Genomic DNA, 16,899 nt, shown 5'->3' with positions numbered 1-16,899 from the left:
TCTTGTCATTTAAAATGTTATGAAGAAATGTTTAGACAGAGTAGATGTCAGGAGAAAAAACATTTCTGGACAAATGTGAACGCCACAAAATTCAGCACCATGGACAGTTACACAGATTCACGTTGGATAGGGAGGGTGGTTGGTTAATGGGAATTTCTCTGTAACGAATGCTGAGAAGATAGTATAATACTGTACCAGATTCGCGAGACGTGTGTGTGTGTGTGTGTGTGTGTGTGTGTGTGTGTGTGTGTGTGTGTGAGAGAGAGAGAGAGAGAGAGAGAGATCCTGACCTGTTTGCATTTCTATTTAATTTTTTTAAAAAACGCAGACTTTGAAATGCGTTAAGAGCTCCGTTTCAACATGCACTTTGCGAATGTAGTTTGGGGCATGTTTTCATCTGAATCTGGCTCTAAGGTGAAACGGAGCAGAAGGTTTTCTAGACATCTCACGACAACTGAATAAACTGCGATAGATAGTTTTACGGTTTTGATTAAAAAACCAACGAAGGAAGACTCTTCGGCCAGAAACGGGGTGACAGTCGTGTTCCTCACGTGGGAATATTTTGTGGTGTATTTTAGTGTTGCGGGTTCTGATATCTTTGACCCATAAACGCGTCCCCCGCTCTCTCAGATATCCCCTTTGCTTCTTCCTTCTCTGTCCCCTCCCACCCCGCCTTTCCCCGTCTTCGCGCCTTTTCTCCTCAGGATGCCGCGAGGAAGTCGCATGGACAATGACAGCCGTTACGCCGAAGTCCACTTTCAAAGGACGGGGTGGAGGAGTTAAACAGAAAGGAGCACCTCCAGCTGGTGGAGAAAGCGCTGTGAGGAAAGGACGACAGCAAGGGGAGCGTGAGCGAGCTGACGAAGGGAGACAGCTTGCGCAGCCGCAGAGTAAAGGATAGTGGGGCGTGTGCTGCGTGTAAGGATTGACGTCGCGGGAAGAGCGCGAGGCGGATCTCGAGCCGACTGAGGCAGAAGTCGAAGCGCGGAGTGTTGAGCTGCTGAGGAGCGGGAGGGGCAGGGATTTTGCTGCGTTTAGGCTGGAGTTTCAGTTGCCGCAGGAGTGGCTGCCAGGCCCAGCGGGTGGATTGTAGTTGAGGAGCCGAGGCCGTACCGCCGCGCAGCCATGTCTAGCCGTAACAGCAGTAGCAACGCCGCTACCAGGATGAGGCGAGCCCAGTGCGGTCCGCGACGCCTTCTGTAAGGAGGACAGACTGGCTGGGGCGGCGGCTATTTCGGAAGGTTCCATGCAGGCGGCCAGGGATTAACCGAGGGGAGTCACCGATCCCTGGGCAGGTGGGAGGGCGACCGGTCTCCTTTTCCCGCTCATCCTCTTTGAGGCTCCAGCAGGAAGGACCCGACTTCCAAGTGGGAAGGGAAAGGCGGGCTATGGCTGACCGGAGCCCCCCGAACTGCCACCTGAGGCTGGAATGGGTTTATGGCTACCGGGGTCACCAGTGCCGCAACAACCTTTACTACACGGCCGCCAAGGAAATTGTTTATTTCGTGGCAGGGGTCGGTGTGGTCTACAGCCCCCGGGAGCATCGGCAGAAATTTTACCTGGGGCATCAGGACGACATCATCAGGTAGGGGAAGCCGTTTTTCTCCCTCGTTTTCACTCCCAGTTCCCCTTTAAGCGCCGTCTCCGCGGGAATTCTTATCAGAGGACAACGCGCTTGATCGCCCCAGACATCCACTGTCTTCTTCGCCTTGTGTAAACGGCAGCGACAGGCAGGCTCCCTCCTTAGGGCATCAGGGTCCTCGTTTGATCCCAGACCAGAGAAGCACCATATTTTGTTGCATTCGCCCCCTTACTGGGCAATATTCTCATCCCCTGTTCCAGGGGTCCATTTACTTTTTAATTGTTCTTCTAGGGACTAGCTCTTCTTCCACCTTTACTGCAGTTTCACTCTCTTATCCAGCAAATAATACCTTGGAAACAATATTTTCTCTAGTTGTCAAGGATAGTTGTTAATATAAAGTTATCTCCTCCTGCTCTTGGGAATAAGGTTAAAGTTTGGATCCACATGTATTTGCATGATGCCTAAGTATTTTTGTTTTTGTTTTTAAAGGAAGATCCAGAAATCAACATTTTGCCATATAAATACAGATTGGATTTATTGAATATGAATCACTGCCCACTCCACTTTATCTCTGTCACTTTCTCTGTCTCTGTATCAGGGGTCTGTAATGTTGCAATTGCTGAGATCAACTGAGTGATCTTAACAATACTAACCTCCGGCTTATTTCACTCAAGGCAAAGGCACACAGAGAGGTATTCATAGGCTGCTGTTTGCCCCCTTCCTTATGAAATTACCTCTGCTTGGGAGTTTACCATATTCCAAGCTTAAAAACTTTCTGGAGTGTTGTAAGCTCTGTGAGTATCTGTTTGAGCAGACTTAGGCTGGTGAGGGGTAGTGGTTACTCTATCCCTAAAACATGGGCTTGAATTCTGACATGTACCCTTCTTTTCTGTCCATTTCCTCAAAGTGTACTGTGTGAATTCAGACTATATTTGTCCAGTTTTCTCTGTCCTCCTCACTTAACCCAGTCTAGTATTGTAGTACAATATACTGCCTGTCTCAGCTCTGGATAACTGATTTTCCTGGATCTCTATTGTTTGTTCCAGTCAGTAAACTCACAAATACTTGCTGTTGATAAATTATATAACTGTGACCCATTTTGGCAGCTTTAGATATTTCTTTATTTGTATCCTTACTACTGTCATATATGTACCCATCGAATCACAGTTTTACACATCAAGTATTGGTGATCATAGTTAGGGAAGAATTGCCAAACAGTCTTAGGGACATTAAAAACATTGATTTTGGAATCTGTTTAGACTTATGGGTGACAATTTGGGAAACTGAATCTAAACTTTGAAGCAGTTATGCTTTGATTTTTCTGTAATAAGCATGTTACCAGAATTTGTTTCAGTTTTGTGACAATGGAATTTCCCCCAGGCTTTTGAATTATTGATAATTTATTACTTTTCTCTTGAAATTGTATATTATATACACAAGTGGCAGTTGTGGATTGCTACAAATAAGGCATTACTTCTGAACTTTTGGAAGTCTCCCATTTTTTCATTAAATGTTAAACTCCTGGGCAGTTCTTAATTAAAACAAAAGAAGTTTAAAATAATCTACATATTTTTCTGATTCTGATCTGAATATTACTTCACAATAGTTTGTGTGGGAAGTGTGTTGTTGTTTTTGAGATATGCTTTTGTAGTATGTGGTAGATGGTTAATCTTTTCTAAGTTTGCTCATATTTATGTCCTGAATGTTTGCATCCAAATTAAAATAACATAATTTCACTGGAGGATGCCACTAACTCTCAAGCATCCACAGCTGCATCAATAGGGTGGCCATTGATTAATAAGACAGATAGGGGAATTTTCTTGTCTCCTTCTATTGGTGAAATGGGAAAACGAAGATATTTGCTCCCACTTTGTTGAGGACCACTGTGTACTACAAAACAGTCCAGTGGCATTAACTGTTCAAATCTTCCAACCTCGGTATATTTTTCTTGATCTTCAGCCTTTTCTTTTGCATGATCCTTTCCCTATTTGCACATAATGCACAGTAAGGGGTGTATTTATTCCATGAATTTGCGCAGGCCTAGGAAAACCTGACAAAATTCAACATCCAGAGAATCTCTGTTTCATTCTGAAAGAAAGGCACCTTTCTAGTTTTCACATGGCTGCAAAGATAAATTTGAAAGATTATGGGCGATGTCTGGTGAAATCCCAGAAGTCAGAAGAATAGCAGGATTTTCAGTGCCCATGTGAGGTTTGAGTGCCGTATCTAACCTACTGCTTCTTCCCAGTAGAAGCAAACACGTTTTGCCAAACAAATTGTCTTGCTCCATGGCTCATATTTCATTCTCACTACAGCTAAGTGGTTGAAGCACACATAAACCTTGCTTCAGAAGCAGCAGCAGCAAATTGTGTGGGTTAGTGTCTAGCAGTAGGAAAGGAACAACATGCCAGGGTTTCAGATGAACAGCAGAGCTGACCTGTCAGGTATCCAGGATTAAAGCACAGATTAGGGAGTTGGGCAAGAAGGATGATGTGACTGCTGCTGATTCAAGGCTTCTCTGTAGTGGGTATCCCAGAGTTGCTTTTTTGACACGGAATTTTGAGTTCTTGGCATGTGACAAAGGGAACATCTTTATAGATAGTAAGTTATGGTGGAACTCTTGTATGTGCAGAGAAGCCTAAAGAAGGCAGCATCCTAAGGAGGAAGTTCCTATCAATAAGAAATAATGTTCAGAGGGGGAAAACCTAGTATATGTCTTATCTCACTAGTATTTCAGTATTTTGAAACAATTCCTGATAATTAGCCGGCAGCAGGCCTGCTGAGTTTGTGTAACCACAAAACAGTGTTACTAGTTGGGGCTTAAATTAAAATGTCCTCAGTGTCTTTAGCCCAGATTTTCTGCTGCTGGAGTGCATTTTTTCCTTCCTTTATGATATTTGTGATAGCAGGAAGATATCATATTATTTATATTCATATAAATAAACAATGAAACATAGTTTGAAAAAAAATTGCTATGCTGTAGTAGAAACATGCCCTGAATCTTCCAGCTCTCTGGAATTTTTTTCGTTAGTTTGCAAATAGATTTTTCTTAACAGTGGATTTTCTACCTGTATTGCATTCAACATTGCACAAACAGAAGACAGCTTGTGCAACTGATTTTTCCTTCACCTGCAACCCCCTGTACCCCAGAAAGGCCTCTCCAGAGGGCTTGGGGAGCCTACTGAACATTGTGAGCTATGCTGTACAGAGATGCCCTGAAAGGGGAGAATTACCCCAGTCATGTGGAAGATTCCCTCTCACTGCAGCCCAATACAATACAGCCCACAATGTTTGGTAGATTCCTCTGGAAAGACTGTATGTGGGAGGAGGGAAAGAGAAAGATCCATTGTGTGAGCTTCATTCTGTTCATGCAGCATTGGATACAACCCCCTATATTTGTTTTCAGGCAATATCTGACTAACCGACATCCTTCTCTGACCTTTAAAAATTATTTTTTATTTTGGCTGGCTGAACTAAAGCTGGACTTTGTTTAAAGGAAGCATGAATTTACTTCCTCTGGTAGTTTCCCCCTTTGTTTAGGATCATATGAAGTTGTCTTACACTAAATCAGACCATTGGTCCATCTGGCTACATTCTGGCTCAATATAGTCTGGCAGCAGTTCTCCAGGATTTCAGACAGAGCCTTTCCTAATCCTGTCTGGAGGTGCCAGAATTAAATCTGGGACCTCGTTGCTAAAAATAAATGCCCACTGTGAATATGGCAATGTGTTTCCCGTTGAAATTATGGTCAGATCATTGATTCATCTCCTTCAATACATAATACCGAGATCCTAAGCACTTTTACTATGGAGTAAGTTCCACTTATTTTAATAGCTTTTATTTATATATAATGTGCTTAGGACTACTGTGTCAAATTCAAAAGACTGGGATAGCTGAAGTTGCTAGATAATATTAATGTAATGTTCATGTTTTACATGTAGATAAATTATTGGGGCAAATAAGGTATAACAAGCTATTCTTTGGCTTAATTTTAAATTAAACTACATGTTTAGGGCCTGATATCTCTATCTGTAATGCAAGAATGTCATTCTGTAACAACATATTTTGTAGATTGATATTTGCTGTGTAGGTCTAAATGCAATGAACTATTAAATCTTCCTTGTTTAATTTTTTAAAAAGTGAATGCTGATGGTAAAGAAGAAATGTTCTTTTTTTAAAAAAAAATCTTAAACAGATGTAACAATCTCTGGGATATCTTTATGATTGGGTGGTCTTCCACTGTGCCCAATAGTATGGTGGTGCTATTGCTAAACCTCAGGTTGGTATGTAAGAGACTGCTGGATCAGATCTATCTCCCATTTAGTCTAGCACCAGCTTCTCACAATAGCCAACCAGTTGCCCATGGGAAGTCTGCAAGCAGGATCTGAGTGCAAAGAGTAATTTCCCTCCTGCAGTTTCTAGCAACTAGTATTTGGAAGCATACTGCCTCCAACTATGAAAGCAGAGCATAGCCACGTGGCAAGTAGCTATTGATAGCCTTATCCTCCATGAATTTGTCTAATCCTCTTTTAAAGCCTTCCAAATTGGTGGCCATCACTGCCTCTTGTGGGAGCAAATTCCATAGTTTAACTATGTGTGAAGAAGTACTTTCTTTTGTCTCTCCTAAATCCTTCAACATTCAGATTCATTGGATGTCCATGAGTTCTAGAGTTATGGGAGAGAGTGAAAAAACTTTTCTCTGTCCACTTTCTCTATGCCATGCATAATTTTATACATTTCTTTCATGTTACCTGTTTCTCGCCTTTTCTCTCAACAAAAAAGCCTCAAATGCTGCAACCTTTCCTCATAAGGGAGATGCTCCAACCCCCTAATCATTTTGGTTGTCATTTTCTGAACCTTTTCCAGGTCTACAATATTCTTTTTGAGGTGAGGTGACCAGAACTGTACACAGTATTCCCAATCTGGAAGCAGAATATATTTATATAATGGCATTATGATATGGGGAGTTTTGTTTTCAATGCCTTTCCTAATGATGCATAGCATGGAATTTGCCTTTTTCATAACTTCTGCAAACTGGGTCTACTTCATTGAGCTATGCACTACAACCCCAAAGTGTTGTTCCTGGTCAGTCACTACCAGTTCAAGCCAATGAGTACATATGTGAAATTAAGATTTTTTTTGCTCCAATAAGCATAATTTTACACTTGTTTACACTGAATTGTATGTGTCATTTCACCACCCATTCACTCAGAGCTCTTTGCAATCCCTTTTTGTTTTAACAACTCTGAACAATTTAGCAGCAAACTTGACCTCCTCACTGCTCATCCCTAACTCTAGATCATTTATGAACAAGTTAAAAAGCACAGGTCCCAATATTCCTTGGGGGACACCACTTTCTACAGCCCTTTATTGGAAGAACTGTTCATTCTTACTTTCTGTTTTCTGTTCTTGATCCACAAGAGGACCTCTCCTCTTATTCCTTTTATATGACTGCTAAGCTTACTCAGGAATCTTTGGTGAGGTAACTTGTCAAAAGCTTTTTGAAAGTCCAAGTACACTATGTTCACTATATCATCTCTATCTATATGCTGGTTGTCACCTCAAAGAACTCTAATAAATTAGTGATACGAGACTTAGTCTTGCAGAAGCCATGCTGGTTGTGCTTCAGCAAAACTCACTCTTCTATATGCTTGGTTATTTTATCTTTAACATTAGTTTCTATCAGTTTTCCCAGCACAGGCATTAAGCTAGGCAGCCTGTAATTTCTGGGATACCTTCAGGATAACTTTTTAAAGATTGTTTATTACATTGGCCACTTTCCAATTCTCAGGTTTGGAGGTGGATCTGAGGGACAAGTTACATATTTTTGTTAGAAGATCAGTACTCTCACTTTTGAGTTCTTTGAGAACTCTCAGCTGGATGCCATCCGGACCTGGCGATTTGTCAGTTTTTATTTTTTCTATTAAGCCTAGGACTTCATCTCTTCTCATCACAATCTGCCTCATTTCCTCAGTCTCCCTGCAAAAGTTAGTTCTGGCACAGGGAGCTGCCTTATATCCTCAACTGTGAAGACAGATGCAAAAAATTCATTTAGCTTCTCTGCAATCTCCTTATCCTGCTTTAGCATGCCTTTTACTCCCTTGTCATCCCAAGGGTCCAACCACCTCCCTAGACAGTCTCCTGCTTTGAATATATTTAAAGAATATTTTGTTGTTGGTTTTTATTATCTTAGCAATGTGCTTCTCAAATTCTTTTTTAGCATCCCTTATTGTCTTCTTGCATTTTTTGTCAGAATTTGTGTTTGTTTTTATTTATTTATAAAAATATTTGTATACTGCTATTTGGTTAAAAATATCAAAGTGGTTTACAACATGTTTAAAACAACAACCATAGAATTTTTAATTAAAAGTACAATAAAAACAAAGATCAGTTTAAGCTGGAAAAAAGCATGTTCTTAATTGCCTGCATAAGCCTGGCAAAACAGAAAGGTTTTCAGCAGGCACTTAAAAATTAAAATAGAAGGCACTTGCTGAATCTCTGTTGGCAGAGCATTCCAGAGAACTGGGCTGATGACACTGAAGTCTGGGTTTTGTGTTGATGTTAAATGAGCCCTGTCAATTTGGGGGACGACCAAAGCCAGTCCTGCAGAAGATCTCAGTGATCGAGCTGGGATATGTCTGTAAGATACCTTGGACCTAAGTTGTTTAGGACTTTGTAAATTAATACAAAGACCTTGAACTTGGCTTGGTACCAGATGGGCAGTCAGTGCAGATGTTTTAAAAGTGGTGTCACATGTTGTTGGCCATATGTTCCAATTAGCAATCTGGCTGCCGCATTTTGCACCAGCTGGAGCTTCCAAACCAGAGCCAAGGGCAGCCCCACATGGAGCTCATTGTAGTAATCCAGCTCGAGGTTGCCAATGCATGGACTACAGAGGTCAGGCTATCCCTGTCCATGAATGGCCATAGCTCACGAACCAGACAAAGCTGGTAAAAGGCACTCCTAGCCACAGAAGATACTTGGGCCTCTAATTACAAAGATGAATCCAGGAATACCCCCAAGGCTATGGAACTGGTCCTTCAGAGAAAGTACAATCCCCATTTTTATTCTCCTCATGTGGACAAGGCTTCCATTTTTTGAAGGAACCCTTCTTGCCTGTAATAGCTTATTTGACTCTGCTCATTAACCATGCTGGCATCCTCTTGGCCCTGGCAGTACCTTTCCTGTTCTGTGGTATACGCTCCAGTTGAGCTTCTAATACTGTGTTTTTAAACAACTCCCAACCATTTTGGAGTGATGTGATCCTCTTGACTTTGCCTTTCAACTTTCTTTTTGCCAGTACTCTCATTTTTGGGAAGTTTCCTCTTTCGAAGTCAAATGTGATTGTGTTGGATTTTCTTGGCAGTTGACCATTTACATGTATGTTTAGTTTAATAACACTATGGTCATTATTCCCAATTCATTCGACAACATTTACATCTGACACCAGGTCCTGGGCGCCACTTCAGATTAAGTCTAGGGTCACCATACCTCTGGTTGGTTCCATTATCAACTGTTCTAGGGCACAGTCATTTAAAGTATTTGGAACTCCCTCCCTAGGGAGGCAAGAATGGCCTCCTCCGTGCAGTCCTTCCGCTGACAGCTAAAGACTTTTTTCTTCCAGCAGGCCTTTGGAACTGAAGGCTTTAAGGGTAGTGACTGAAGAGGATGCTGTATGTTATTGTTTTACTTGTATGCTCCTAAACTGGGTTGCAGTATTTAAGTGTATATCTAATTGGTTTTAACATCTTAATAGTTTAATCCTGTTTTAATGCTGATTTTATATGTTTATATGTTTTATATTTTTATAGGTTCTTAATGTACTTATTTTTATCTGGAAGCCACCTTGAGTTCCAGTTTGGAAAAAGGGCAGGGTATAAATAAAGATAATAATAATAATAATAATAATAATAATAATAATAATAATAATAATAATATCTAGAAATGTTACCTGTTCGTCGTGACTGGAATACATATGTAGCCAGTCTATGTCAGGGTAGTTGAAGTCACCCATTACTACAATATTTCCTAGTTTGAATTCTTCCTTGATTTCATTTTTTCATCTCAAAATCTCCCTCAGCATTTTGATCAGGGGGTGATAGAACACCCCCGGTACTAAGTGACTCTTGGGGGTGTGGTATCACCACCCATAATGGAGTCTGCCTTCGTTGGGGTTTCTAGCTTGCTAGATCCAATGTCCTCTTTCACATATGGAGTGACACCACCTCCAATACATCATTCCCAGGAGCTCATTGCTCTAAGGGCACACTGTGACATCCTTCCCTGGCACCACCTGTGAAGCTCTCACTTTGTGGCTACCAGCAGACAGGAACGTCAGGTTTATTCTTACCCTTTACAGCACTAGCGCCGATCTCAAAAGATCCCACTGCTAGGCAGCACCACCAGACACTCTGTAACCCTTTTAGCCAATAGACTGTGCCTAGTCTCTGCCTGGCTATTCCGATACCTTGTGTCAATGGGTATAGGTAATTTGTAAACCCCCCTGCAGCCCCTTGACTCTGAAGCATACAGCCCTGGGTTTCTCTGTGGGACTGGATACACTTTCCTCCGATCCGCCGCTGCCACCATTCAATACAAACTGTTCAGCCTTGGTTACTTTGCTATTCCCCCTGGTATGTGTATCCCAGCTGAAGGAATCAGGCTTTTGTTTAACCAAGAAATATTTATTAAAAATTAGAAATAACAAGATTACTTAAGGAATGTTTCACAAGCGTATGGTTTCATCTATATTCTGTTATGTACTTGACTTCTTACTAATTGCCTCAGAACTCCGACTCACTCTCAACAACAACAACAACCTCCAAACACCACCTCACAACCACCACCTCAATTCACCACCAAACCTCCACACAGATTCAACTGTCATTCTTCCATTTATACTCCCAGCCATTCAAACGCTCAGCCAGTCCTTCAGCATTCTACTGCTCATGTACTCCCCCTCCTCTTTCACTCCACTTACCATATGTCTTCTATATAACCAGCACTTACCATATTTACAATATAAGCAGGAACATCACATTTCCCCCCCGTAAAATAACAGCAAGATATTATTCCTGCTCTAGGATTCATGCGACGCGTTAATAATAAAAAACAAGTCTCTTAGGGGAAAATGTCTTTTCACACCCACATCTGGGTCATGTCACTGCCGTCCCGGCCACCTGCCTTGAAAGTCCATCGGCCAATACATTGTCCTTGCCTTTTATGAACTTAAAGTCCACCTGGTATTCTTGTAAAGCCCAGGACCACCTCTGCAACATGGTGTTATTATTTCTCATAGTCTCTAACCATAACAATGCTCGATGATCCGTTGTCACTGTGAATCTTCATCCCCAAACGTATGGGCGCAACTTGCTCAGTCCCCACATGACCGCTAGGCACTCCTTTTGGACCAATGAATAATTCTTCTCCCATGATGTCAGCTTGCAACTAAGATATGCCACTGGATGTTTGGTGCCTCCCCTCTCTTGCAGCAAGACGACTCCAAGCGCTAGGTCTGAAGCATCTGTAGCCACGATAAATGGTTGCTCGAAATCTGGTGTTATCAATACAGGCCCTTGGCACAAGGCTTGCTTTAGAAGGTCAAAAGCCTTTTGACATTCATCCGTCCACACCACACACTCAGCACACTTTTTTCTTGTTAGCTCATGCAAAGGGGTTGCTATTTCCCCAAAATCTTTTATAAATTTACGGTAGAAACCAGCCACACCTAAAAATGCCCTTACTTGCTTCTTAGTTAAGGGGATGGGCCACAATTGTATTGCTTCAACTTTGTTCCATAAGGGGGTTATTTTCCCACTCCCCACCTTATGTCCTAAATAGACCACTTCATTCAAACCAAACTGGCATTTCTTGGCTTTTATAGTTAGCCCTGCTTTCTTAAATGCCTCTAACACTGCTGTCAGGTGTTGGACATGCTCAGGCACTGACTTGCTGAAAATGGCCATGTCATCTATATAAGCCACAGCAAAGTCTGACATGCCTCGCAACACAGTGTTGATTAGTCTCTGAAAAGAACTTGGTGAGTTCCTTAGCCCCATGGGTAAAGTCACAAACTCATATAACCCATCTGGTGTACTGAAGGCAGTTTTGGCTCTGGATTGCTCGTCTAATTCCATCTGCCAAAATCCTTTACACAAATCTATAGTAGAGATAATGGTTGCTGCTCCCAGTAGCTCTAACATTGCATCCACCCTAGGCATAGGGTACTCATCTGGGACAGTAATTTTATTGATTAATCGATAATCAATACAAAACCTCATGGTTCCATCTTTTTTCAGAACCAGTACAATACTTGAGGCCCAGGGACTGATGGATTCCCTGATCATCCCTAGTTCCAACGTCTTCAACCCCCTTTCTAATTTCATTCAAAACTTTCCCATTCACACGGTACAGAACAGATCTGATTGGGGCATGATTTCCAGTATCAGTTGAATGTCTGGCTATACTGGTTTGGCCAGGTTTGTTGCTGAAGATATCCCCATAATTTTTTAAAACTCTTAGAATCTCTTTCTTGACTTCTTCCTCCACCTCCTCCGACCATTCCAATTGATCTACCCCTCCTTTTGCTTTGCTTTCCTGTACCAAATCTGGAAGTTCAGGACCACTACCCTCAGGGAACAAGGTGACCTGTAAAACTTTAACATTCCTGGTGTGATATGGTTTGAGCATATTCACATGCACCACCTTCTGTTTGACTGGTTCACATTCATTCTCTCTCTCAGCAGGCATCCACAGTCTGTACAATATCCCATTCTCACACACAATTTGATCCCTCAGATTGTCAATAAAGGGAATCCTTTGTGTGTAAGGGCTTGATCCTTCATTTGCTTCAAACTTTCATCCTTAACCAGCTCTTCTCTGAACTGCTGTGCCTCTGCAGTGGAGACCATTCGAAACAGTGTGTCTCTCTCAGCAGGCCTGCTAGGGGTTGCTATGGCGACCTCAGTCTCAACCACAGATTCTACCCTGTTTTGTTCAGAGCCGGCTAAAATGGCTTCTGCTCCTTTGTTCATTTGGTTTCGGGTCACAACATATATTTTTCCTTGTGCCCTCATAACATCTCTTCCCAGTATCACTGGTTCTTGTTGTTGGGCATTAACACCCACTTTACAGATCTCCTCCTTTCCTCTCCACTTTAATTTTATCAGGGCCACGGGTATGCTCTCTGGTTCACTCCTTGGATTGTCACCGTTTCCTGAGGTAATATTTCCTCAGATTTTATCAAATCTGGCCTCAGTAACGTCTGAGCGGCACCAGTATCCAGCAATGCCCAATAATTTGCCCCTTGCACACTCACTTCTTCCCTCAGACTCGAATCAAAGTCTTGTACATTTGTCCAGTTTATCTGGCAAAACTGAACTTTCTTTGTTTCTAACTCCCTTGGTTCTGTTTTCACTGCCCTTCCCTGAGCAGGATTACCAATGGGGTTGGCAATCTCACATTGGAAACGTAGGTGCCCCGGTCTACCGCATTTATAACATAGTTTCTCCTCCATTTTGGGGTACACAGATCTACTCTGGGGTGTCCTGTGCCCTTCAGATTTTATTGGAGGGCTCACTCGCTGTGGTACCACATCCTTTCTGCCACCATTATATGGTCTGGGTTTAAACTCTCTTGATGTTTTCCCCACCCAGCCAGTTCTATTTGAGGCAAAGTGATCTGCTAACTCTGCTGCCTCTTGAACAGATTTAGGGGAACGGTCTTTGACCAGGAGCCTTATTTCTGGTGGTAACTGATGGTATAATTGATCCAGTATCATGAGGCTTTTCACCTACTAACTGAGCTTTGCCACTCCCCATCCACTTTCCAAATATGTCCACCAATTTTGCTCCCAATTCAACAAAAGACCTCCCTGCCTGGATCTGGCAGTTTCGAAATAACTTTCTGAAATAGTCAGGTCCCAGTCTGAATCTTTTGTACACTGCCTCTTTAAACTCTGCATATGTGACGGGCCTGTCTGAGAGGAAATATTGGTGTACTTCTGCCAATTCCCCTTTGATCAAATTTGATAAATATTGCATATATTTATCTTCCGGTAGCCCCCACATCTGAGCTGCCTTTTCGAAGGTGTTGAGGTAAATTTGTGGATCTTGTCCAGGCTCATACACCGCAAAGTCTTTTGGTGTAACCTTGATTTTTGTTTAATTTTTGTCTTTCCTTGTTTCATCAGAATGAAATTTCTCTCTTTCAAATTTTAACTTTTCCACTTGTATCTCAGCATCCATTCTCACTCTTTCAGTATCTATTCTCATCCTTTCAATCTCTAACTCACGTTGCTTTTCCCTCTCCTCAGCCTCCATCACACGTTGCTTTCCCCTCTCCTCAGCCTCCATCCTCCCTCTTTCAGTTTCCAACACACATTGCCTTTCCTTCTCTGCAGCTTCAAAGACCCTCTGCTTGTCTTTTTCCTCAGCTTCCCATCTTAACTCCTCTCTTAAATATTCTATATAAGCGGCATTGCTTGAGTACCCTTCTGGGGTCTCTTCCCTGACAGGTTGTTTGTGTTGGATTGATGTATGCATTATTAATGCCACTTGCAATTCATCTACCCCTTTACCCTTGTGAGGTAAATTGCATGTTATGCACTTCTCCACCAGCTCCTCTCTTTTCATCTTTATATATTCAGCCATGTTTAGGAGTTCACTCACACTTTACCACACACTCTTTGCCAGTCACTCTCACAAGTAATCTTTGTTTGTTATTTCTTTTTGCCACACCACTTTTAGGGACTCTCTGTTGTTCGAATCCCACCACTACAGCCACCACATGTGACGTCCTTCCCTGGCACCACCTGTGAAGCTCTCACTTTGTGGTTACCAGCAGACATGAACGTCAGGTTTATTCTTACCCTTTACAGCACTAGCGCCGATCTCAAAAGATCCCACTGCTAGGCAGCACCACCAGACACTCTGTAACCCTTTTAGCCAATAGACTGTGCCTAGTCTCTGCCTGGCTATTCCGATACCTTGTGTCAATGGGTATAGGTAATTTGTAAACCCCCCTGCAGCCCCTTGACTCTGAAGCATACAGCCCTGGGTTTCTCTGTGGGACTGGATACACTTTCCTCCGATCCGCCGCTGCCACCATTCAATACAAACTGTTCAGCCTTGGTTACTTTGCTATTCCCCCTGGTATGTGTATCCCAGCTGAAGGAATCAGGCTTTTGTTTAACCAAGAAATATTTATTAAAAATTAGAAATAACAAGATTACTTAAGGAATGTTTCACAAGCGTATGGTTTCATCTATATTCTGTTATGTACTTGACTTCTTACTAATTGCCTCAGAACTCCGACTCACTCTCAACAACAACCTCCAAACACCACCTCACAACCACCACCTCAATTCACCACCAAACCTCCACACAGATTCAACTGTCATTCTTCCATTTGTACTCCCAGCCATTCAAACGCTCAGCCAATCCTTCAGCGTTCTACTGCTCATGTACTCCCCCTCCTCTTTCACTCCACTTACCATATGTCTTCTATATAACCAGCACTTACCATATTTACAATATAAGCAGGAACATCACCCACACCCACAACTTCTGTCCACTAGGCAGATAGTTGTACATGTTGCAGACAGTGCAAAACACTGGAAAGCCCCCACACCCCTGCTGCATAATTATTTTTGTCATTTATTTATTTATTTATCATTTATTTATTAATTACACTTTTATACCGCCCCATAGCCGAAGCTCTCTGGGCGGTTTACAACATAAAAACAATATACTGTTACATTTGGCACAATTGATAATAAAAGAAAACAAATATATCACATTTTAAATAAACATATCTGAACAATAAATTGCTAGCAATATGCATATCTTAAAAAACAAAAATATAACAATTATAATAATATCTACTGAGTTAATTTATTTAAAGCTTAGGTTTTGTTTTGGTCAAGGAACAGACAGGCAGAGTGGGGCGCCCTGGCCTTTTCGCCCTGCCGCTGAAGTCGCTCTGTTGCTTAACTTGCCTTGATGTTTCTTCAGCTGGGGGCTTCCACTAACTTGTGGAGCAGGCTTCCATGCTAGGGCATTCTAAATATATATAGATGGCTGGTTCCTCCCAGCTGCTATTGCCAGCGAATGAGCTCAGGGGTATTGCTTAAATTCCTGCTGTCAGTCAGTTTAGTCCCCTGGGGATGAGGACTGAACAACAGGAAGGTTGGTCACTGCTACCTTTGGCTGCTACCAAAGGTAGTTGGTTAAGTGAGACTGGTGGCTGGTACCTTTGGAAGGAACAAAGGTTGTTGATTAAATGAGGCTGGTGGCTCAACTGTCAACTGATTAACTCAGCCTTTCTTTCTTCCTGAGAGAGAGGCCTGCTTAAAAACATTTACTAATGATACTAAGAAAAGCTAACTAGCTTTTACTTTATTTTTATTTTATTTGATGACAATAACACACTTTTAACAGTGCACCTTCTCTGGTAGTTTTAAATGGTGCCTTGCACTCTAGCCTGGACAAACTAAACTAACTTTTAGCTGCTTTTAATTTAAACAGAAGACTGAAACTTCCAGGTGAGTCTTCCCCCCCCCACACAACAGCTTAACCTTTTTTTACCCTAGGAAAACACAGTTTGTTGGGTGTGCATGTGTGGAAGGCTAATTCTACCCTTTTAAAAACTAAGCTTCCACTAGTGTTGAACTACTTGTGGAGTTTTCTTTTTACCCCTTCACCAAAACTGGAGTTTAGTCTGGTTTACTGTGGCCCCTCAAATTTCCCTGCTAGGGTAGCATTGAAAACTAGGTTTCTATAGGCTTCCTACCCCCTAGATTTAAGCTCCTAATTTATTTCAGGATTTGGCTCCTAGCACACAGTGACTTTACGGTGCCCTTATTAAATAAATCGGTGATACCCTCTTCTCGCTCTGCTTCTTAACTTGCCTTATGCTTTGTCAGTTGGGGCTAAGATGTGTTGTCAACTGGGGGCTCCCACTAGTTCATGGAGCAGCTCATGCATGATTCAGTCGTGCATCACTGAGACCTGGATGGAGGAGATGGCTTAACCAGATCTTACACAGCTTTGCCCTTTTGGGTACTCAGTGCAGCACCAACACAGGCTAGAGGGCCAAGGAGGTGGGATTTCTGTGGCTCATCAGAGTTAATTCTCACTACAGGGAAACCTCTCTGACTTGGAGTGGGACTAGAGGGCCTGTATGTGATGTTGGGTCAATCGCTCCCCACTGTCTTTATGGGCTGACCGCACCACTTCCCATCAGCATGCCCCCATTGCCATTTTAGTTGATGGTAGCTGATGTGGCCAGGCCTATTTAAGCCCCCGGCCGTGGTGGTG

The 16,899-nt window shown here is 42.3% G+C and overlaps 1 protein-coding gene across 10 annotated transcripts in view; it reads left to right on the top strand.

The window, feature by feature from the left end:
* Positions 1-802: 802 nt before the first annotated feature.
* Positions 803-16,899, top strand: part of EML5 (EMAP like 5) — a 240,719-nt gene continuing 224,622 nt past the window's right edge. For 8 of the 10 annotated variants that reach the window (XR_009760754.1, XM_061611914.1, XM_061611913.1 and 5 more), the window contains exon 1: positions 803-1,585. Coding sequence is in view for 7 of the 10 variants with exons in the window: in XM_061611914.1 (XP_061467898.1) it covers positions 1,389-1,585 (197 nt within the window). In the remaining 3 variants the exon portion in view is untranslated. The remainder of the gene's footprint in view (positions 1,586-16,899) is intronic. The other 2 variants (XM_061611916.1, XM_061611915.1) reach the window with 1 other exon arrangement.

Source organism: Rhineura floridana, chromosome 2, assembly GCF_030035675.1.
Source record: "Rhineura floridana isolate rRhiFlo1 chromosome 2, rRhiFlo1.hap2, whole genome shotgun sequence".
In the NCBI taxonomy this organism is placed as follows: Eukaryota; Metazoa; Chordata; class Lepidosauria; order Squamata; family Rhineuridae; genus Rhineura; species Rhineura floridana.
Note: the sequence above shows the minus strand (reverse complement) of the source record. Positions and strands in the feature narration are given on the sequence as shown.